The sequence below is a fragment of the Heptranchias perlo genome, chromosome 2 (genome assembly GCF_035084215.1).
Source record: "Heptranchias perlo isolate sHepPer1 chromosome 2, sHepPer1.hap1, whole genome shotgun sequence".
In the NCBI taxonomy this organism is placed as follows: Eukaryota; Metazoa; Chordata; class Chondrichthyes; order Hexanchiformes; family Hexanchidae; genus Heptranchias; species Heptranchias perlo.
The window spans coordinates 124,931,196-124,955,941 of record NC_090326.1 but is presented as its reverse complement, the minus strand read 5'-3'; the positions used below and the strand labels follow the sequence as shown (position 1 = coordinate 124,955,941).

Here is a 24,746-nt window from a genome sequence, read left to right as displayed (position 1 = left end):
GCCAATTCCTAACTGTTCTTACCTCTCTGAAATCTGACAGGTTGTTTTCAGCTTCCTCCTTTTGCTGTATTTCATTCCTCAGCCTGAAAAGAACAGTTCAGAAGATGAGTTGAAGATCACATTTCATTAACATGTGTTAACTCCCACTACAAGTCAGTCTGCAGGATCCAACCATCAAGGTGTCAACAGTTAAAGGCAAGGTTACATTGGGCATTATTATGTTCTTACGTTATGGGGAAATGATGGAGACTTATCTCGGCTTCGACAGACAAGATAGAGTCATAGAGTCATAGAGTTATACAGCACGGATAGAGGCCCTTCAGCCCATCGTGTCCGCGCCGGCCATCAAGCCCTGTCTACTCTAATCCCATATTCCAGCATTTGGTCCGTAGCCTTGTATGCTATGGCATTTCAAGTGCTCATCCAAATGCTTCTTGAATGTTGTGAGGGTTCCTGCCTCCACAACCCTTTCAGGCAGTGAGTTCCAGACTCCAACCACCCTCTGGGTGAAAAAGTTCTTTCTCAAATCCCCTCTAAACCTCCCGCCTTTTACCTTGAATCTATGTCCCCTTGTTATAGAACCCTCAATGAAGGGAAAAAGCTCCTTAGTATCCATCCTATCTGTGCCCCTCATAATTTTGTACACCTCAATCATGTCCCCCCTCAGCCTCCTCTGCTCCAAGGAAAACAAACCCAATCTTCCCAGTCTCTCTTCATAGCTGAAGCGCTCCAGCCCTGGTAACATCCTGGTGTGCGTGTGTATTTTTTAACCAGGTTTGAGGAAAACAAGGATAATGGGCTCGAATTTAGCAGGCCTGCGGGTTCCCAGCGGGTGGTCCTCCGGGAGCGTGGAAAACGCGGACGGCTAATCGTGTGCGTCCCCCACGCGATCGCGGGATAATTGACCTGATTAAGCCCTGCTTCCGGGTTCTCCGCTCCCCAGCTGCGTGCCGGCCGGCTGCGCATGCGCAGTACCGTCGACGCGATGTCGGAGCTCCACTTAAAGGGGCAGTCTCCCAAAGCCCCTCCTGCTGCAAGCAAGAGGTTTGAGACGATGGCTCAGCAAAGGGGAAAGGCTGCGCCCCGTTTTTCAGACCTGGCACTGCAGCTGATGCTGGAGGGCGTGAGGAGGAGGAGGGAAACGCTCTTCCCAGAAGATGGACGCAAGTTCCCTGCCGCCGCCACCAGGAAGGCATGGGCAGAGGTGGCGGCGGAGGTGAGCAGCAGGGGCAACACCCCAAGGACTTGGGAGCAGTGCCGCAAGCGCTTCAATGACCTGACTAGGTCTGGCAAGGTGAGTACACCAACGCACCCTCCCACATCCCGTCCCCACCATCACGCCAAACAGATCACAACCCCTCCTGCACAGCCACCACTGCGCTCCATCAGCAATCCTCACAGCCACTCATTCACCATCCTCGCCGTGCACGCAAGTACCCACCGTCCCTGACCCCACCCGAACACTACCACACACCCCAATCCCCATGCAATGGGATGGGCACGTGGCCCACGCATCCTCCCATCCATCCGCGCCACGCTCAACCCAACCACACCGATGCTCGATGCGTCTCACGATGCAATACGCACCCACTCACACATCTGTGTTTTGCCTTCACAGGAGAAGAGAAGCAAGAACGATCGGGAAAGGGCACGCACCAGAGGTGGGCCGCCGCAAGTGGTGGAGCTCACCGACGCCGAGGTGGAGGCGCTCGACCTCGCCCGCACGCGACATTGCCTGTCGGTGGCCGATGGCGAGTGTGTCGCTGCCGAAACGGCCGGTAAGGGAAAGCTGACACTCAACACCCATGATCGCGAGTTACCGTATCATCACCTGCCATCAGGCGCACTGTCAAGTTGGTCCACATGCCTCAAAGTGCCCTCTGTTCTCTTGCAGGGCCGTCTTTGTGTGAAGCGATCGTGGAGGGCGATTCCTCAGAGGACATGGCGGTCTCTGAGGGTGCATCGTCACATCAGAGCCAACCATCCACCAGCGCAGAGACACGCACCTCGGTGGGTCCCCCTCGCCAACTAGTTGGGGTAGCACTTGGTGAGTCACCGCGCACGAGTGAGCATGAGCAGACCCTGGTGGCAGGGGCAGCCGCGGAGGGTCCGCGACGGAGGGAGCACTCATCTCCAGGCTCTGTTCAGCCGGACCCAGATGCTGAACCCAGGGAGCCACCAGTGAAAAGGAGAGTCGTTGAGGGGCACCAGCTAATTGCTGAGGTACTGGGAGAGGTGCCGCGCGCATTGTCCACAATAGCGCAGGCGATGGAGGAGTCCAACTCCTGCATGTGGGCATTGGTGGCGCAGGCACAGGAGGGTACCGGCGACACAGTGTCGCGGGTAGGTGCGGGACTGTCTGCGGTGGAGGACAGGCTGGCCTCCCTCGAGCGTCACGCACAGCTCCAGATCGAGTCCATGCAGGCCCTGACAACGTCTGTACGGATTCAGGGTGAGCAACATTCCGACGCCATCAACAGGCTGAGGGATACACTAGGGGTGGCCTTGCAAGGCCTCACACATGCCATCCAAACTGCCGTCCAGCAGGGTGGAAGGGGTGATGTGGGCCGAGGCCAAGAGAGGGATGATGGTGACCGGGGACATGGAAGCGGGGACGCTTCTCAAGGCGCCCCCACGTCCCACCCGTCGCCCACCTCTCAACCAGTACCCGCAATGGTGCCTCCTCTCCAGGTGGCCGAGTCTGCCCCTGCCCCGGTGCAGGAGGAGCAGTCTGTGGAGGTGCCGTCACGGGCACCGAAACCCAGGGGCCATCCGCCAAAAGCATCTACCCGGTCAAGGCAAGAACACGAGCAACCTGCCACTACCTCTGCTGGAGCCACAGGGGTAGCACCACGTAGGGGTTCCCGGAAAAGAATTGCAAAGGCCTTATAATCACAAAGGGAATACACCAGGGTGTTTATTAATTTGTACTTTTTTTTTAATATAATGTCACATTCGAGATATTAAATACTCTATTCTCACCACTCCTGCCACCTCTCGTCCATTCTTCCGCGGCTTGTGCAATAGGTGCGTTCCGTGGAGGCCATCATGACGGCGAACACCTGCTGCCACCCATTGGGCACACTGCTGTGGGTGCAGGATTACTGGCAGCACTCTTCAGTGGAGGGGGCTGGTATGGCCGCTCGCATGTGCAGGTGAGGAGATGCGAGCGCCTCGCAGTGTCTGACTCTAGGAGAACCGTTGACGTATGAGTGCCTCCCTGGCCCGGCGACCATCCCGGTGAGTCGCGGCTCGGCGCATGGGTCGTCCAACATCCTCTGGCGCATCCTCCTCCTCCGCCTCCTCCTCCTCCGCCTCCTCCTCCTCCTCCTCCTCGCCCTCGCCTTCCTCAATGTGGGTGGCGGGTGTGGATGGGGCCTCCTCCAGCGGCACCCCCCCCTGTTGGGCCATGTTGTGCAGGGCACAGCAGACAACTATGATTTGTCCCACTCTGAATGGTGTGTATTGCAGCGCTCCCCCAGAACGATCAAGGCACCTGAAGCGCATCTTGAGAAGCCCTATGGTCTGCTCAATTGTAGACCTGGTAGCAGTGTGGCTGTCATTGTACCGACGCTCCGGCTCGGTGATGGGGTTCCTCAGAGGTGTCATGAGCCACGTGTGTAGGGGATACCCCATGTCGCCGAGGAGCCAGCCGTTGCCGGCGTTGGGTGCCTGCAGGATGGGCGGGACGGCGGACTCCCTGAGGACGAAGGCATCGTGGCAGCTGCCGGGGTATCTGGCGCACACGTGTAGGAATCTCTGGCGGTGGTCACAGATGACCTGGGCGTTCATGGAGTGATACCCCTTCCTGTTGATGAACAGCCCTGGCTCATGCGGAGGTGCCCGTATTGCGATGTGGGTGCAGTCGATTACACCCTGCACCCGTGGGAAGCCGGCCATGGCATGGAATCCAACCGCCCTTTCCATCTGGCTGCGCTCGTCCATGGCGAAGTTGATGTAGTGTGAGGCCCTGCGGAACAACCCATCGGTGACCTGCCTTATGCATTTGTGTGCAGAGGACTGACAGACCCCGGTGATGTCCCCGGTGGCACCCTGGAAGGAACCGGATGCGAAGAAGTTGAGGGCAGTGGTGACTTTGACGGCGACAGGTAGGAAGATGCTGCTTGGTCCATCAGGGAGCAGCTCGTCGTTAAGGAGGCTGCAGATGTCGGCGACTACCTGGCGATTGACTCTGAGCCGACGTATGCACTGCTCCTCGGAGAGGTCCATGAAGCTGAGCCTCGCTCTGTACACCCTGTGCGGAGGGTAGTGCCTCCTGCGACGCATCTCTCTCTGCGGTTGCCCTCCCTCCTGCTGTGCAGGTGGGTGTGCCGCAGCACCGTGTTGGGGGGCCCCACGTCTCCGAGGCGGACGGCGTGGACTGCGAGGCTGCTGGGGCTGGTCATCCTGTTCGTCCTCCGACGATGTCAACGCACCACCCATCTGGCAGGTGTTGGTCTGAGGGGTTGTGCAGGGTAGGTGGGTGGGTCCTCAGACTGGGGCTGCGGTTTCGTGTCGGTCTGTCCTCTGGCTTGGCGGGGGGTGGTGGAGGGCAGGAGTTGCCCTATGTGATGCGGTGGCCTCCTGCGTGGGTGAGTGCTCTCCCCCGTGGAGCGCACCTTGGCACCTGCCACAGGCTGCTGGCTGCAACACGCCTGGTTGAGGAGGGACTGTTTCCCCCAGTGTGGGAAACTCACTGCCTTGAACCTAAAATCCCACACTTCCTCTTTTGACAGCTGCTTCAGCTCATTAACTGACCACAACGAGCAAGGTAAGTACTCTCAAGTGGAACCCCGCTGGCTTTAATTGCCTGCGGGATTCCCACCAGCGGGGCTTGCGCGCGCAGCCCCGCACGTCAGCGCGGTACCCGGAAGTGGCCGGGATTTCGTCGCGATCCGGTCACGTGACCGGATATCGGGATTTTCGGGGCCGCCCCGCTGGGAACCCGCCGGAAACACGATCCCAAAATCGAGCCCAATGAGTCAGAGTTCACTTGCAAACAAAAAGCAAAAAACTGCAGATGCAGGAAATCTAAAACAAAAACTGATGGGCTCATTGAGTATTTCCAGAATTCACTTGTGGTAAGTGAGTTCAACAGACTTAACAAACAGGAGGAAGCCATTTAAACTATATTGACGTCAATGGAAAAAAGAATTGGGCAGAGTGTGAAATGAGCTGTCAATTTGCTATGTTTTGCACTACCGCCCGAGACGAATTTTATGCCACAAATTCTTTAAACTGACAGAATTTGCTCCACTCAGGCAGTAAACTATGGAAGATGCCACCATGTATAAATCCACATCAGAAATCAAAGTCTTCCAATAGCTCATTGAAAATATTCATTATTCGGTGGCAACATTATCTTGCAGGTGGTGACTATTTTTTTTGTAACTAAGTTGTTGTTCCCATATAGATTATTTACCTGAAAAGCTAACAGTCTTATATTACTCTTTCCAGGCCATATTTTAATTTTTTTCTGTTGCAGAACTATGTGACCCTATTGTGTATACTAAAATTGTTGGTTTAACCATTCAATGATTTCTAAGGGAGGAAAGAAAACAGGATTTGCAATATAAAAATGTTATATTTGAGGGAAACATTTCTTCTGCTCGTCTTTGCAGGTTTTGTGGCCTTTAATCCATGTCTTATTTGGTTTAAAACCTATATGGAAGGATAAATTTTGCAAGATGGGTTCAGTTTTTGACAGGTGAGTTTTAGTTTCAGTTTAAAACTTATCTGCTGCAGCCAAAAACATACCCAGGGTATTTTAAGTCCCGGTCCTCATTATCATTTCACTAGTGGGTTTACCATTGAATTTGCAGACCCGACCGGAAACTCGCCCAAAATCGGTGGGTCAGCCAGACGTCTATTCAAAGTGGGAATACAGCTCTTAAAGCAAGGTTGCATTACATTGTGGTCTCTTTTATTTCCAGAGTGCTGGAACCAGAATTGTCTGATAATTTTTTTTTTATTCGTTCATGGGATGTGGGCATCGCTGGCGAGGCCAGCATTTATTGCCCATCCTTAATTGCCCTTGAGAAGGTGGTGGTGAGCCGCCTTCTTGAACCGCTGCAGTCCGTGTGGTGATGGATCTCCCACAGTGCTGTTAGGTAGGGAGTTCCAGGATTTTGACCCAGTAACGATGAAGGAACGGTGATATATTTCCAAGTCGGGATGGTGTGTGACTTGGAGGGGAACGTTCAGGTGGTGTTGTTCCCATGTGCCTGCTGCTCTTGTCCTTCTAGGTGGTAGAGGTCGCGGGTTTGGGAGGTGCTGTCGAAGAAGCTTCGGCGAGTTGCTGCAGTGCATCCTGTGGATGGTACACACTGCAGCCACAGTGTGCCGGTGGTAAAGGGAGTGAATGTTTAGGGTGGTGGATGGGGTGCCAAACAAGTGGGCTGCTTTGTCTTGGATGGTGTCAAGCTTCTTGAGTGTTGTTGGAGCTGCACTCATCCAGGCAAGTGGAGAGTATTCCATCACACTCCTGACTTGTGCCTTGTAGATGGTGGAAAGGCTTTGTGGAGTCAGGAAGTGAGTCACTCGCCGCAGAATACCCAGCCTCTGACCTGCTCTTGTAGCCATGGTATTTAATGTGGCTGGTCCAGTTAAGTTTCTGGTCAATGGTGACCCCCAGGATGTTGATGGTGGGGGATTCGGTGATGGTAATGCCGTTGAATGTCAAGGGGAGGTGGTTGGACTCTCTCTTGTTGGAGATGGTCATTGCCTGGCACTTATCTGGCGCAAATGTTGCTTGCCACTTATGAGCCCAAGCCTGGATGTTGTCCAGGTCTTGCTGCATGCGGGCTCGGACTGCTTCATTATCTGAGGGGTTGCGAATGGAACTGAACACTGTGCAGTCATCAGCAAACATCCCCATTTCTGACCTTATGATGGAGGGAAGGTCATTGATGAAGCAGCTGAAGATGGTTGGGCCTAGGACACTGCCCTGAGGAACTCCTGATAAATCATAGTATTGTTGTATCATAGTGGGTACAGCACAGGAAGAGGCCGTTCAGCCCATCATGTCTGTGCCAGCTCTTTGACAGAGCTATCGAATTAGTCTCATTCCCCTGCTTCTTCTCCATAGCTCTGTAAACTTTTTCCCTTCAAGTATTTACCTAATTCCCTTTTTAAAGCTACTATTGAATCTGCTTCCACCACCCTTTCAGGCAGTGCATTCCAGACCATTAAAACTCGCTGCATAAAAAAATGTTTCCTCATGTCGCCTCCGGCTCTTTTGCCGATCACCTGTGGCCTTTGGTTACCGACCCGTCTGCCACTGGAAATGGTTTCTCCTTATTTACTCTGTCAACATCATTTATGATTTTGAACAACTCTATCAAATCTCCCCTTAACCTTTTCAATTCTAAGGAGAACAACCCCAGCTTCTCCAGTCTCTCCACAAAACTGAAGTCCCTCATCCCTGGCACCATTCTAGTAAATCTCTTCTGTACCCTCTCTAAAGCCTTGACATCCTTCCTAAAATGTGGTGCTCAGAATTGAACACAATACTCCAGCTGAGGCCTAACCAGTATTTTATAAAGGTTTAGCATAACTTTCTTGCTTTTGTACTCTAGGCCTCTATTAATAAAGCCCAGGATCCCATGTTTTTTTTTAACAGCCTTCTCAACTTGTCCCGCCACCTTCAAAGATTTTGTATATGTGCACCTCCAGGTCTCTCTGTTCCTGCACCCCCTTTAAAATAGTACCATTTAGTTTAAATTGTCTCTCCTCATTCTCCCTACCAAAATGCATTACTTCACACTTCTCCGTATTAAATGTCATCTGCCATGTGTCTGCCCATTTCACCAGTCTGTCTATGTCCTCCTGAAGTCTGTTACTATCTTCCACGTCGTTTACAACATTTCTGAGTTTAGTGTCATCTGCAAACTTTGAAATTATACCATCTATTCCCAAGTCCATGTCATTAATATATATCAAAAAGAGCAGTGGTCCTAATATTGACCCCTGGGGAACACTATTGTATACTTCCCTCCAGTCTGAAAAACAACTACTCACCACTACTCTCTGCTTTCTGTCCCCTAGACAATTTTGTATCCAGCTTGCCACTGTCCCTTTAATCCCATGGGCTTTAATTTTGCTAACAAGTCTATTATGTGATACTTTATCAAATACCTTTTGAAAATCCATATACACAACATCAACTGCACTACCCTCATCAAACCTCTCTGTTATTTCATCAAAGAATTCAATCAAGTTAGTCAAACACGATTTTCCTTTAACAAATCCATGCTGACTTTCATTTATTAGCCCATACCTTTCCAAGTGCAATTGTCGCTGGGTCAAAATCCTGGTGCTCCCTTCCTAACAGCACTGTGGGAGAACCTTCACCACACGGACTGCAGCGGTTCAAGAAGGCGGCTCACCACCACCTTCTCATGGGCAATTAGGGATGGGCAATAAATGCTGGCCTTGCCTGCGACGCCCACATCCCATGAACGAAAAAAATAATAATTTTATCCCAGATTATTGTCTCTAAAAGTTTTCCTACCACGGACGTTAGGCTGACTGGCCTGTAATTGTCGGGTTTATCCCTCTCCCCTTTTTTGAACAGGGGTGTATTATTTGCAATCCTTCAGTCCTCCGGCATTGAGTCGCTGGCAAACCCACAGGTTCTCAGATGCCTCCCCGGAGGCGCTTGTGGAATAGGTGAGGGCGAGGAATTACTCAGCTGTGCCAGGAGGGTTGCTAAACTTGCTGTCCTCCAGGCATGGAGAGAGATTTCAGAGATGGGTAGCTCCAGGAGTGTCACCACCAGGACCTAGATCCAGTGCAGGAAGGGCTTCAATTGCCTCACTAGAATAGCAAGAGTGAGGACTGCTCTTAATTGATCCCTCTCTCTCTAGAACACATGGCAGCAGTTCTTCACTCCCCTTCTGAGCACTCTGAACAATTCCATTCCCTCCACTTCCTTCACAACCCAGCATAAGGCTACACTACACCACTTCTTATTCTCATTGTAAACACACACTCGCCTCCTCCTTCCTCCCTTCACACTAGCCACTCGTAGCATTCTACTCAGTTGCTAGACTTTGCACAGTCACCAACTTCTCTCAGGACTCCTTCCTCACTTCATATTCCACACATGTCCTTCCCATTCAGCACTTCCTCATCCTGCTTGCATCTTGCTTCTTCTCCCTCTCAGCATTTGCACTACCAGCACAAGCCCCGTACATCTGCTCTCTTCTTTTCGGTAGCCACTCGCGAACTCTCCCCTCTCTTTCTACGGAACAAAACGGTACGCAATAATCGTGGGAGGACCAGCTAACCTCATGATCCTGAGTGAGCTGGAGCAGCAAGCCATGTTGGCCTGCCAGAGCTGTGCACATCGGGCATTCCAAGGCTGGGGCGTCACTGAAAAGGGTCTCTAACAATTACTTGTGACCCCTTCATTAAACACTGGAAAAACGCATATTCAGCCAGCTTGACTACATCAAATTACATTGTGATGTATGTCTTTTGCAACTGTGTGGCCTCCCAAGGCACCCTAACTCCTATCCTTTTTCTCTTTCCTCTAGGTCCTTCTCAACAGCCAGAGGACCCTGAAGAACACCACTCACAGGAGGGGAGTTCTTCAGAGGAGGAACCGCTACACACTCCATCACTCCCAAGCACCAACACAGAGATTTGCACCCTGTCTGGGTTTGAGAGTGAGTTAGAGGGGTCTGCACATGGTGAAGAACCTAGAACTAGTGCGCAGGAGCAGGTAATGGTGAGGTCATCTCCCAGCTCTGCTGAGAAGGACAGAGATGTGGACTTCAGAAAGCCAGCAATGAGAAGAAAACGTAGGGGTCTAGTGTGAAGAAACCTTTTGTTAAGAAAAGCATTTTCGATTGAGCACTTGAATGATTTTAATTCAATCTTCTGTTGCAAATAACTTCCTAACTTCATCTCCTTTTTCACATTTGGAAGTTTGGTGTATGGTCTCTTTACATTGCAGCTAGTTAGTCTGCATTGTCAGAACATCAGTGATATAGAGGTTGGCTGAATGGGGTGACTTCTTTAATACAGAATGAAGGAGGTGGTGAAGGGGGTAACAAGGACTGTTAATCTGGTGGGGTGGATCACTCACCTTTTATAAAACACGCCTGATTTTCACTGTAGCAGTATGATTGACAGGGATTCAGATGGTGTTTCTCGGGGGAGACTAAATAGACAGTACTTGGGACTTAGGTCTACTTTGATCAGGGTAATTATTATAAGAACATAGACTGGAGATGTTTAAAGCTTAAATAAGGTATTGGAAGGCCTGGCAAAAAATGTTTAAATAAAAGTAAATAGATTGTGTCAGGCTAATCTAATTCAAAAAAATGTACTCATATCATTTGCTGGAGAATAATAATGATGGGAATAGCTCTTGAATAGCCACTGTTATTTTGTTCATGTGAAAAAATGAGACAACATTTTAAAAAAAACTATCAAAGCATCCTGTTTCTAATAGCCATTTTAGGACCTCACACTTTTCAAAATATCAGCTTAGTGGAACAACTATGATGACATATGAAAATGTTCATTTATACAAGGCAGTTTTAATTTAAGTATTTATTCCGTTTGCTTTTCAAACTTAGTCTGGTTGGGAGGGTGAGACCTAGCACCTGTTGTCAGTTGTCAAACTAGACCTTTTTTGTGATCAGAGATCCTTTTTAGCAGGTAAACAAGAATAAAAATAGTAGATTGTTAAGTTTATGAAATATTTGAAATTGACAAGAAATTCTACTCACTAAAAGCTTCACCTTCTTACCAGTCAGAAGAGGGGAAAAAAATAATATATATCTCCCTCCCACCCCACCTTTCAAAATAAATTTTTTTTAAAAAATCATACTTGTTTTTGAGTTTGTGGACATCATCCAACAAGTTGTCTCTTGCCACTTCAATCCTGGCTTTCTCCTTAGAGATCTGATCCACCTCTTGGCGCAGTTTCTTAAGCTCCTGTTCGTAGATGTATCCAATCTTGGAAATGCCTTTGCTCTTCAGTTCCTGCAGTTCAGTATTAAGGATCTTGTTTTGTTGCTCCATGGATCTCACCTTCTCGATGTAGCTGACAAAGCGATCGTTCAGTTCAATCAGTTTGTCTTTCTCGTTGGTGCGGCTGGTTTTGAATTCATCGCTCATGGCATCCAGCAGGGAAAAGTCTAATGGGCCATCGTCAGCAGACATTTTGCCAGGAGCACCCCTGTTCAGCCAACTTGAGGTGGATGGGGTGGTGTAGGTCATTGTTTTTGAGAAAGAGCGTAGAGATGGTGAGGAATAGGAGATGACAGCAGACGATTGCGAACTTGAATTTGACCGTTTAATCATTCTGCGGAATGATGACGGTTTGGAATTTAAGGAGTAACTCATTTTATAATTTTTTAAACTTTTTTTTTGCAGAGTTTTTTCCAGGACACAGGTTCCTACTCAGCAGCATAGGATAGAGTGTCAAAAGTTACTTGCTATTTATAGTGCAGTAACACACTTCTCCTAAATGCTTATGAGGTGACAGCTGACCTTGTGACTGACATTGGAACTAACCAACCAGGAGTTGATAATGGTTCTTAGCAACCATCAATCATAGCTGGTGGTTTGGGGGGCAGGAATGTTTGTTGGTCTGTTGAATGTTCAATTTTGTTAAGTGATGAAATGCAAAAGTTCGTTACACATTGCACAACTGTCACTTCTGCTATTATCTGTCTTCCCTACAAGATTTCACCAGTCATTTGTATTCAAATTACTAACATGTAGAAAACAAATTTGTTAACAAATTATTTATTAAAATTATATTCAACATAATGTACATGTAAACAAAAATAAACTTTAGTCATTACTGACACCTGTTAGTGTTGATTCTCCACTGCCCTGCTTCCAAATTGTGCCTGAAAAAATAATGCAATGCAGAACAAAAATGGCCACTAATCCTTTGCTGCCATTTTGTTCCTGAATAACACAACACACAAACTTCCTCTACGGGGTTTCTGACTGCACCCGAAGAGGGCACAGCAGTCTAAATTTCATGCAAATGAATGTCACAGAGCTCTGCACTCAAATTTCCTCTAATGACATCAAGTGCATTTCAGGGGCAAACTTATTCCAGAAAAAGTTGCCACTACTGATTACTGAGTTGCCCTTTAGGTGTTATCTGTCTTAAAGGACAGGCTGATATTGCCAAGAAAGGACTTTATTTTTATCCTTTTGAATAAAAAATGGTTTTGCTGCTTCTGTACTTGTTGCAGAATGTTATTAGTCCTTTACACTTAGTGATGGAAGCCGTGTTCTGTACTGTGCCCTTTTGCATTAGGGCTTATTTGGAGACAGAAACAACCACAAGCTCTTTCCTGAGCCATAGACACTTTGGGGTAAATTTTAACCCCCAAGAACCTGTGGGTTGTGGGCGGGTGGGGAATAAAAATTCTCTGTTTTCGGAGCAGGACCACATCCTGGCTCCAACGCGCCTTCTTCCGAGTTTGACCCAGACGCGTTTGGGTGCGCGTGTGCTTCTGAAACCTGGAAGGCGGAATTATATCTAAAGGGCCAATTGAAGTACTTAAAGTGCCTAAGCCTGTTAACTTTATGTGTATTGACCTACACAAGCCATTTTAACAGCTCCTGAACATGTCTCCTATGGCCTCTGAAATACGCCATGGAAACAGAGGCGAGTTGCAGCCGGCCCTCATTTGGACCCTTATACCAGTGATTGACACATGTGAAGAAAAGGTAAGTTTTTGCAGCAGGGCAATCAGTTATTTCGGACAAACCTTTGGCTGCAAGTTCTTTGTGTTTAGACTGAGATTTCTTGATTCACACTCAGAATTCTTATGTTCAGATATATTTACCCACATTTTGGACCCCCTCAAACTGACAACATCAGGATGGGGGGGTGCAATGGGTTTATTCAACAGTACATCTGAGGAGGAGGCACATCACCATCCATGGCAGGCATGGCTTGCAGTTATGGGAGTTGCAGCTCCGCAAGACAGAGGTGTGCCACAAGGACCTGCAGAAGAGCAGAGAGGGGACCAATGGAGGGGCTGACGTCGCAGGAGGCACTACCTATGTGAGAGGGTCTACAGGCAGAATCTAAACTCCCTGGATCGCTCTGAGGAGCAGTGCCTATGCGGGTTCAGATTGAGTCGCCAGGTGGTCGCAGACATCTGCACGCTCCTTCACATAGAGCTACTCCCAGCTGGGCCTGGTGGCCACATTTTGCCCGTCGCAGTTAAAGTCACCACTGCCCTCAATTTCTTCACCTCTGGATCCTTCCAGGGTGCCACCGGTGACATCACCAGGATCTCTCAGTCGACTGCACACAAGTGTATATGACAGGACACTGGTGGCTTGTTTGCCAGGGCATCCGACTACGTCAACGTCTCCCGCCACAACATCAGCCAGACTGAGAGGGCAGTGGGTTTCCACTCTCTGGCTGGCTTCCCAAGGGTGCTGGGCGCAATTGATTGCACACATGTAGCAATCTGAGGACCTGCACATGAGCCAGGACTGTTCATCAACCGAAAGGGATATCACTCCATCAATGCTAGTTTGCGACCACCGGTAGTGGTTTCTGCAGGTGTGTGCCAAGTTCCCTGGTAGCTGCCATGATTCTTTCATTTATGCTCGAGTCTAACATCCCAGCCCTCTTCCACACACAAGACAGACTTAAGGGCTGACTCCTTGGAGATAAGGGATACCCACTGCAGACATGGCCCATGACATCTGAGAGAAACCCCACTAACGAGGCTCAGCAGCGGTACAACAACAGTCCCATCACGACCAGGTCTGTCATTGAACAAGCCATTGGAATGTTCAAGATACACTTCAGGTGCCTGGATTAATCTGGGGATCCCTTCAGTACTCACCGGCGAGGGTGTGCAGAATAATAGTTGTGTGTTGCGTCCTGCACAACATCACTCAACAGAGAGGGCTACAGGTGGAGGAGCTCCAATGCGCTCATGAAGCATCCGCATCTGGTGGCAACATTGAAGAAGATGAGGAGGAACATAAGAACATAAGAAATAGGAGCAGGAGTAGGCCATATGGCCCCTCGAGTCTGCTTCGCCATTAAATAAGATCATGGCTGATCTTTGATCTCAACTCCACTTTCCTGCCTGATCCCCATATCCCTTGATTCCTCTAGAGTCCAGAAATCTATCTATCTCAGCCTTGAATATACTCAACGACTCAGCATCCACAGCTCTCTGGGGTAGAGAATTCCAAAGATTCACAACTCTCTGAGTGAAGAAATTCCTCATCATCTCAGTCTTAAATGGCCGACCCCTTATCCTGAGACTATGCTCCCTAGTTCTAGACTCTCCAGACAGAGGAAACAGCCTCTCAGCATCTATCCTGTCAAGCCCCCTCAGAATCTTTTATGTTTCAATGAGATCACCTCTCATTCTTCTAAACTCCAGAGAGTATAGGCCCATTCTACTTAATCTCTCCTCATAGGACAACCCTCTCATCCCAGGAATCAATCTAGTGAGACTTTGTTGCACCGCCTCCAAGGCAAGCTTATCCTTCCTTAGATAAGGAGACAAAAACTGTACACAGTACTCCAGGTGTGGTCTCACTAAGGCCCTATGCAATTGTAGCAAGACTTCCTTACTTTTGTACTCCAACCATCTTGCAATAAAGGCCGAGATACCATTTGCCCTCCTAACTGCTTGCTGTACCTGCATGTTAACTTTCTGTGTTTCGTGTACGAGGATACCCAAATCTCTCTGATCACCAACATTTAATACTTTCTCACCATTTAAAAAATATTCTGTTTTTTATTCTTCCTACCAAAGTAAATAACCTCACATTTCCCCACATTATACTCTATCTGCCACCTTCTTGCCCACTCACTTAACCTGTTGATATCCCTTTGCAGACTCTTTGTGTCCTCCTCACAGCTTGCTTTCCCACCTAGCTTTGTAAGGAGGAGGAGGAGGAGAAGGAAGATGGGCAACCCATCGGCAGAGCAACGGCACACAGGCCTGCTCGTGATGCCAGGGTGTTACTCATATCTGATAGATTCTCATAAGGAGATCTGCAAACTGAAAATTGTGAAGTACACAGACCGCCTGGAACAACCACCACCACCAGCACCAGTCTGCACCCCCACCCCCCACCCCGCTTGCACAAAACAGTCCTTCAACCACATACACCCTTTGTAAACGCACCCAATGGGTGGCATGAAGTCTTGGAGTTCACGATGAAGCACATGAAAGGGCGCTTTCACGAAAGGAACTCAAGAATGGACAAGAGGTGACAGTGATGGTGACAATCACAACATTTAATGTGTATGCAACAAAAAACAAATATATATGAAAAACATGACATTTAGTCAGACACCCTTGTGTACACCCTTGGTGATTACAAAACCTTCGCCTTCCTCTTCCTACTGCTTCTACATGGTGCATCCCCTGGGAAACAGAAACATTTATAGAAAAATTTATGGCACAGAAGGAGGCCATATGGCCCATATTATCTGTGTCTGCTCGTGCTCACTTGTGAGTGGTGAATCACTAGGTGACAATCCAACTAACTGTCTGACAGGACCAACAAGGTTGTATCTGTGCTGGTACATGGCTGGATATGATGTGACGGTGCTCCCTCAGAGGCATTGAGCTCCTCTGTGTAATTGCCCTCGTCCACATCGTGTGCCACTTCAGCAATCCTTGAAGACCCTGGAAGAAAACATAAATTAATATCAAGAATCATCGTAGAAGTTATTTTGCGATAAGCACACTGAGGTGTGCAAGAGGTCAATCATTGATAACATCAATTCATGATGTGTGCGAAGGATGTTAAAGTTGTGTCACCAGATGTCTGTGGGGTGCCAGTCTCGTCATCTCCGACAACCAGGCAATTGAGCGTGCAGCTCAGCTCTAAGGCCTCCTCCTCCACCTCTGTCAGGGCCATTATTTGTGGAGGCCCCCCTCCAGTTCTATTCCTCTCCTGTGCTTTTGCGCTCTCTTCTACAAAGGGAGAAAGAACAGATTGTGAGTGAGTGAGGGTGATGGGGTCACCCGCTAGATGCATTGCTTTGGGTGAGGCTGACAATGAAAGAGATGCATCAGAGGATGGTTTTCAGACAGATTCATGATATTGCATCAGGATTGGGGCGAGTGGGAGGGGTGGGTTCATAAATGGGGAGGTGCGGAAATGCACAGAAAATGAAGGTAAGTTGATAATGAACCTTAAGTGGGTGTGAGGAGTTACGTGATGGAGTAGGCTTGGCAGGACAGAGGGGGGTAATTTATACCACAGGATGTAGGTGAATCAGTAACTTCACTCATTTTTCCTGACTTGGTTAGGTTAATAAAGCACTTCCTTCGTTGCACCCACGTCCTTGAGACGGTGGTCCTGCTGCTCAGCTCCTCTGTCACCTCGAGCCAGGCCTTCTTGGTGGCAGAGGCAGGGCACTTCCTCCTATCAGCCAGGTACAATGTATCCCTCCTGCTCCTCACACCGGTCAGTAGCAACCCAAGAGAAGGATCAGTGAACTGGGGTGCTGGCCTCGTCCTTTGTTGCTCCATCTCGTTAAATTACTCCTTTCTCCCTCAAAATCCATGGTTGGAATATCCCTTTAAATACTCCAGTTCCCCGCATGTCATTCAGGTGCACAGTACACCCATTGCACAGCTTGGAGAGGTGAAACAAAGAAGTCACATTAAGGGCCTTCAATTGGGTTGCGATCGCTCGAGACAATGCACTCATAATTTTTCCGAGTTTCCCAAGTGCGTATTAACCCCCCCTGCTGAGTTCCCGCCGGTATGTTAAAATTTACCCTGTGTTTCCTTACTATAGAGCAAGAATCTCCCCTCCCCATGTCATACAACTGCTCCATGCTGGCTGAAAAAAAAAGTAGTCTCACAGTCAAACCGGGCCCCTGCTCTTATTCCTGCGTTCTTCATACGCACACTTGTTTTTCCTGTTCCTTCACTTGCTGCCTGGTACCATGGTGCCACCTTCTTATGAGATGCCTTCAAGACAGAGTGCAGGGGTGCCTGGGCTCCTGCTTGGGGAGCTGTTGCCATTCAAGTGATGGCACAGCAGTGTAAATTCATTCCTAGGAAGTGGCACATTTCTAAATAAATGTGAAGGCCATTAACATTCAAATCACAGTTTCTAGCAAGTATAAATGAACTTAAGAACTTACTGGGGGTAATTTTGATTATGGGTGACAGTGTAAAATGGGCGATATTGGATCAGCTGCCCATTATACATCTCTCACGATTTTCATTGCCATTGATGGAGGAATAGAGTATCACCCTCAGTTTCCTTGTTCCTTCTATCTCCTACCAGCCACAGTTTGTGAATAGGCTACCTCCCAATCCTCTCAACTAAGAAATGGTGCACTCTATTGGGATAAAGAAAGCAAGAAGGAGAAAAAAATGTTAGAATATGGTACACTGAGATTTTTCATTAATATTTATCAAACCATGGCAGGTTCAATCATTATAAACTCAATGGGATGGTCATGGTTGGTCATACTATGCATTTGAAATAAAACTTTTATTTTAATACCAAGTGGTTCCTTAAAGGCCCAATGAGTAAATGAGCTACATAATGTGGTACTAAGCCATACAAACAATGAAGTCCCAGGGTCAAACCCTGGTCTGTGCTGAATACCGATTTCAGTAATGGCGAGGGCGCTACATTTCGTCTGTGCCCTTTGGAAGAAAGAAAGACTTGCATTTATGTAGAACTTACCTTTCAGAAATATCTTAATGGATTTTATGGACTATAAATAGTTTGAAGTACTATGATTACTGTTATGTAGGCAAAGATCCAACAAATCAAGTCCTTCATTCTCTCTCATGGGGTTTCAATTAGTGTCATGGGATCTTTAAAATCCACTTGGAAAGTTATCGGTAATGCACCTGCAATTTCCTGATGGGCTATGCTTGTACATCCAAATATATTATTTTAAATTTTAAAAATAGCATCTGGTCTGAAGGGCATTTCCCTCCTTATCCCTTCTCTTTTTTATTGACCACACAGTTATGTCTATTTTCTTGTTTTATCTCCTCACACCCCATCCAAAATCAAAAATATTGATGATGGTAAAACACTTTGCTGTTTTGAGTTTGGTTCACTCCAGATACCTTTCAAATGCCCATTGCAAAAATGCATAGGCAAGCCTTCACTTCTTACCATTCACATGTAACCTTATGTGCAAAGTAACCTGGGTTACCAGGTCACAGGGTGATCAGTAAATTCTTTTACTATTGATTTTTTTGTTGGAAAAGACCATATTGACAAACTATACGACTTAGCCTTAAAACTATGAATTATTAAATAAAACAAATTTAGCTAGATTACAATACTTTACTTAGCTCACGGCATCTCTTCCAAAACAATAAAACTCAAATGAATTTGTTGTTCTGTGCAATATTTTTGTGTCTTGGACTATACATCCTTAATGAAAAGCCTTTATATAAGAAATTAATCCCACAGAATCCTTCAATAGTTTTCAGCCAGAACTGCAGCATAGCAAGAAGGGAAACTGGTCAGCAAAGACTGCACACCCAGTAATATCTCTCCTTCCTTTGATTCAGACCAGCATAAAGGAATATTCATAGAATCATAGAATCAAGATTGACTGATAACATTCACAATTATTCAAAGCTAACCCACTAAGAAACATCTCCTACAGTGAAAGGCCCATCAGTCACTCACAGGTAACAGGGAGACCTCTCAGATACTAGACAATCAACTAGCACACAGCCAAACTGCAAGGGTCTTGTTCGCAGGATCTACTCCTGAGACAATTGCAGAGGTCATAGATGAGAGTATAAGCAATTGACAGCCTGGTGATCAATATTCTCAGTGAGCAATATTAATTATTTATCTCCTTAGTGAACTTAGCATCAAACATTGATTAAACAATCCAACTACACTGAGGTGAGTTCTCTTCCAAAATTCCCCAGATTCTGGAAGGGTCCCATCAGATTGGAAAATGGCGAATGTAACTCCTCCATTCAAGAAAGGAGGGAGACAGAAAGCAGGAAACTACAGGCCAGTTAGCTTAACATCTGTCATATGGAAAATTATGGAATCTATTATTAAGGAGGTTACAGGAGGGCACTTAGAAAATCTCAAAGCAATCAGGCAGAGTCAACACAGCTTTGTGAAAGGGAAATCATGTTTGACTAATTTATTAGAGTTCTTTGAGGAAGTAACACGCAACGAGGATAAAGGGGATCCTGTGGATGTGGCGTACTTGGATTTCCAGAAGACTTTTAACAAAGTGCTGCATCAAAGGCTACTACACAAAATAAGAGCTCATGGTGTAGGGGGTAACATATTAGCATGGATAAAGGATTGGTTAGCTAACAGGAAACAAAGAGTAGGCATAAATGGGTCTTTTTCAGGTTGGCACGATGTAACGAGTGGAGTGCCACAGGGATCAGTGCTTGGGCCTCAACTATTTACAATCTATATCAATGACTTGGATGAAGGGTCTGAATGTATGGTTGCTAAATTTGCTGATGACACAAAGGTTAGTAGGAAAGTAAGTTGTGAAGAGGACATAAGGAGTCTGCAAAGGGATATAGATAGGTTAAGTGAGTGGGAAAAATTTGACAGATGGAGTATAATGTGGGAAAATGTGAACTTGTCCACTTTGGCAGGAGGAATAGAAAAGCAGTATATTATTTAAATGGAGAGAGATTGCAGAACTCTGAGGTACAGTGGGATCTGGGTGTCCTAATACATGAATCACAAAAAGTTAGTATGCAGGTACAGCAAGTGATCAGGAAGGCAAATGGAATGTTGTCACTTATTGCAAGGGGAATGGAATATAAAAGTAGAGATGTTTTGTTACAGTTGTACAGGGCATTGGTGAGACCACATCTAGAGTACTGTGCAGTTTTGGTCTCCTTATTTAAGAAAGGACATAATTGCTTTGGAGGTGGTTTAGAGAAGGTTCACTTGACTGATTCCTGGGATGAGAGGGTTATCTTATGTGGAAAGGTTGGACAAGTTGGGCCTGTATACACTGGAGTTTAGAAGAATGAGAGGTGATCTTATTGAAACATATAAGATCCTGAGGGGACTTGAAGGGGTAGATGCTGAGAGGATGTTTCCCCTTGTGGGAGAGACTAGAACTAGGGGCCACAGTTTAAAAATAAGGGGTCTCCCATTTAAGACGGAGATGAGGAGAAATTTTTTCTCTCACAGGGTCATGAGTCTGTGGAACTCCCTTCGCCAGAGAGTGGTGGAGGCAGGGTCATTGAATATTTTTAAGGCTGAGTTAGATAGATTCCTGATTAACAAGGGAGTCAAAGGTTAGAGTAGGTAGACGGGAAAGTAGGGTTCAGGTCGCAATCAGGTCTGCCATGATCTTATCAAATGGCAGAGCAGGCTCAAGGGGCCAAATGGCATACTCCTGCTCTTAATTTGGATGTTCGTAATGTTCCTATGTTAAAACAAGTAAGTACATGGGCTTTGTGGCTGTAGCTATTCACATTATTCCTTCACGTGTACTGGAAAAACAGCATAAGTATACGAAAAAGCAAAATACAATAGATGCTGGAAATCTCCAATAAAAACAGTAGGTCAGGCAGCATCTGTGCAGTGGAAGGTGGGTTAATTTTTCAGGTCGATGACCAAGGGTTCTGACGAAAGGTCATCGACCTGAAACATTGGGAATCGATTTTATGGTGTGTAGGTTGCATTATGCCAGGACGGGTCAGGTTTGATGGATCAGCTGGCCCATTCCTGCCCTTTATTGTATGTTTGTGCCTATTTCTGATCTGACTCACTCTGCAATCACTTGGTTTGTTTTGTCCTCTTAATAAATGATCGTTATGCATCAACCAGTTGAGACACACTAAAATGTGCACACAGTGGATTGTTGTAAAAGGAAAAATGTGAGATAAATGTTTCACTGATCAACTCTCTCAAATTAATAAATCAGGATAGTTGCTTTTTTGTTTTATGTATTAGAAATTACATCCAAATTCTAATAACATTTCACAGAACTCACTGTTTGGAAAAATGTTCCAACTCTTTACACACCTTGATCCCTGCTCTGTTTAATGGAGACCTATAAAGCTTCATTCATTTGGACCGAGTGTCAATTTATTTTTAAAATGTTTGGAAGAATTCCCCCTCTCAAAAATAAACACACCTCCTTGTGTTGAAATAGGTCTGTGGTCACTTTTCAATTATATAAATCGCGGTCCCTACAGTACCCCAACGTATGCAGCTCTGTTAAAATTCGACGTTGTATTGTTTTGTTGGAGGTATGAAAAGATGACACGTTGAGACTATTTTATTTGACAGATGCAGGCCCTCGTCTCGTTCAGTCCAGGCGCTCAGTGGGAGGAACCGCTGAGGTAGGAACTCTCGTCCTGGTACACGGGCAGCGGCGGTGCAGTGAGGGCGCGGGCTTCCTCTTGGAGACGGACCGGTTGCTATGATGGAGCCTGAGGCCCCACGGCCACCATTGAGGGTGTTGGAGTTGTACAGCGGCATCGGGGGCATGCACTTCGCGCTGAAAGGTAAAGCCACAAAAAAAAAATCCCGCCAGTCATGTAGCAGAAGAGCACCGAGAGCGGAGCTCCTTTTTAACAGGGAAGACCAGACTCTGCACGTGCTGGTTCAGGTCTCCTGATAAACACTTTATTAGTTCACAAAACTAACTTGGTCCCCCTTCAGCACACTTGGACTGTGTGTGGCTGTCTTCTCACTGTGTAAATGTAAGGGTTTGGTAATTGTCACAGCAGTTTGTTCGCATCCTTTCAGGAAGGAAAGAAGATCCTGGGAAAAAAAAGGCAGCTGGAATATCAGACGGGTCAGCTTGGACCAAGACAATGTGTAAGGCAACAGAGAAATTGTGGTTGTAGAGGATGCCTTACACAGGAAAATAAATAGCTATATGTACCGCAAAAATGAAGCCAACAGGATGGTGAGCTGTCTACCTGGAGCTCGAGCAGTGCACATTGTGGAAAGGTTAGAAAGGATGCTTAAGGGGTCAGGACCAGGCCCTTGGTGGTAGTCAACATAGTGGTAAATGATAAAAGGAGAAATAATATGGACGTCTTAAAGGCATACAAGCCTTGTTTCAAAACTTATAGATGGGGAATACTGTGTTCTATACAATACTTTCAGTTTGGGAAAGGAGAGTTCATTAATTAAGAATGTAAATAAATATAAACCTGGTGTCAAAGCAACAATATTACTTTCATAAATAACTGGGGACGTTATCAGAATAAAAAAGATTGGTACAGGTGAGGTGGGCTGCACTGCAATCAAATAGGAATGCTGAGATAGCAATTGAAAATCATTTAAATTAGGTAATTGGGAGGGGAGGGAGAAAAACCAGACCACCAGGTCAACACGAGGAGGGCAGTTTGCTCTATGATTAGGTTACTGGCATGGTGGATAAGGGAGACTCTATGGGTGTTGTTTATATGGCCTTACAGAAGGCATTTGATAAGGTTCCACACAAGAGATTATCAAAAAGCAAAACACATGGAATTGGAGGTAACCTTGTGACATGGGTTGGTAATTAGTTGGGAGGTAGGAGACAGAGTAGGAATAAAGGGAACATTCTGTGATTGGTGGAATGTGACAAGTGACGTTCTTTAGGGAAGTGTACTGGTGCCTCAGATTTACACTATATTAATGACTTAGATGAAGGAATAGAGAGTTGTATATCCAAGATTGCAGATGATAGTAAGTTAGGGGACATACATAGTAAGCTGTGTAGATGGGAGCAAGTAGTTACAAAGAGACATAGCCAGACTAAGTGAGTGGGCAAAACTATGGCAGAAGGAGTTCAATGTGGGGAAATGTGAGGTCATCCTCTTTGGATCCGAGAAAGACCAATTGGAATATTTTCTTAATGGTGGAAGTAGTAGCTGTGGGTGATCGAAGGGATTTTGGTGTCCGTATATACAAGTCACTAAAAGCACAGGTACGAAAAGTAGTCAAAAAGGCTGATAGAATGTTGACCTTTATCTCAAAGGGGCTGGAATACAAAGGTGAGGAAGTAATGCTTCAGTTGTACAGAGCCTTAGTCAGATCTTATCTGGAGTACTGCATTCAGTTTTGGGCACTGAACCTCAGGAAGGATATATTGGCCGTGGAGGGGATGCAGCAGAGATTCACCAGAATGATACCAGGGCTCAAAGGGTTAAATTATGAGGACAGGTTGCATCGACTAGGCTTGTATTCCCTTGAGTATAGAAGATTAAGAAGTGATCTAATCGAGGTGTTTAAAAATAATAAAAGGATTTGATAGGATAGATACAGAGAAACTATTTCCTCTGGTGGGCGAATCCAGAAAAGGAGACGAAATCTTAAATTTAGAGCTGGGCCATTTAGAAGTGCAATCAGGAAGCATTTTTTCATGCAAAGGGTCATGGAAATTTAGAACTCTCTTCTCCCAAAAGGCTGTGGATGCTTGAATTGAAATGTTTAAGGCTTGAGATCAATAGATTTTTGTTAGTAAGAGTATCAAGGGATATGGATCAAAGGCTGGTAAATGGGTTTGAGGTACAGATCAGCCATGATCTAACAGAATGGCGTAACAAGTTCGAGGAGCTGAATGGCCTAGTCCCATTCCTATGTTCCTGTTAAATATTTGCTCTGGAAATGGAGTACTAACCAGTAACTTATCTGTAATGAACTGACATTTTCAGTGTTTGAGCTCAAAATATTGATCTTTTTGTGAAGACAAACTCTAAGGTTCTCAACAGAAACTCCTTAAAAGAGGTTTGTTAGTTTATGCAATATGCCCATGTATCATGTTTTGGGATTTCAGACTGTGCTGCCATGGAGGCACCATGGTGTAATATATATAAAAATTGCTACTATTGAGCTAAACGTATTTCTCGATGGATTAAATACAGGACTGGCAGGTGTAGGTTATATTTCACATCAGCATCCTCGTGACAATGAAAGATAGTTTGACACTCCAGTGAGGATTCATGTTTGTCGTTACTGGAACAATTTTATTCATTTGAACTTAGCAGGGGTCATTGTCAAGTTAGGCTGGTGAATTCAGCAGGGGGTATGGGCAACGTGTCCAGTTTGACAAAAAGCTGGAGTTGAGGGTTGGGTTGGGTGGGGTGGGGGAACTGCTGAAAGAAGGTTTAAAAGACTGGAAACTGTAGGGCGAAGCGATTCTGCTCTGGACTGTAGAACAGAATGCAGAGGAATTATTCTATTCAAGAATGCATTGAAGTGGGGTAGTATAGCTTGTTTATTACTTTTATATCATTCCATGAAGTTAAGTTTTACTGATTGAACTAAGTGAATCTGATTATAACTGCGACCCTGTATGCCCACTATACCGCAAAATAAAACAGCTTAACTATTCACATTAAGCCTCACCTCATCTACTGCTAACTTGGTTCACCTTTGGAGAGATGGCAGAAATACATGTGTGAAGGAGACCGATATCTGCTTCAGGTCACAAGCGTTATGAATGTTGCACCCACTATTTTACTTCAGTCCGACCCTCCTGATCTTTGGCCACCTGGTGCAGAGGGAGGCGGTCAAGCTGGAGGACCAAGTTCGATTAAGAAATTTGTGGATGACACAAAGATAGGCTGTCTGGTTGATAGTGAGGAGGAAAGCTGTAGACTGCAGGAAGATACCAATGGACTGGTCAGATGGGCAGAAAAGTGGCAAATGGAGAAGTGTGAGGTAATGCATTTGGGGAGAGCAAACAAGGCAAGGGAATACACAATAAATGGGAGGATACTGAGCGGTGTAGAGGAAGTGAGGGATCTTGGAGTGCATGTTCACAG

General features: G+C 46.3%; 2 protein-coding genes across 4 annotated transcripts in view; one reads left to right on the top strand and one right to left on the bottom strand.

The window, feature by feature from the left end:
* LOC137343088 (vimentin-like) overlaps positions 1–11,449 on the bottom strand; it is a 33,765-nt gene extending 22,316 nt beyond the window's left edge. The window contains exons 1-2 of the mRNA XM_068007075.1: positions 10,844–11,449; positions 23–83 (exon numbers count right to left, since the gene is read on the bottom strand). Coding sequence (XP_067863176.1) covers positions 23–83; positions 10,844–11,361 — 579 coding nt within the window. The 5' untranslated portion in view covers positions 11,362–11,449. The remainder of the gene's footprint in view (positions 1–22; positions 84–10,843) is intronic.
* A 9,873-nt stretch (positions 11,450–21,322) lies between these two features.
* The window catches only part of trdmt1 (tRNA aspartic acid methyltransferase 1), a 98,663-nt gene continuing 95,239 nt past the window's right edge, over positions 21,323–24,746 (top strand). Inside the window, exon 1 of one of the 3 annotated variants that reach the window (XM_068007073.1) lies at positions 21,323–21,488. In XM_068007073.1, the coding sequence (XP_067863174.1) occupies positions 21,404–21,488 (85 nt within the window). In that variant the 5' untranslated portion in view covers positions 21,323–21,403. The remainder of the gene's footprint in view (positions 21,489–24,746) is intronic. The other 2 variants (XM_068007072.1, XM_068007071.1) reach the window with 2 other exon arrangements.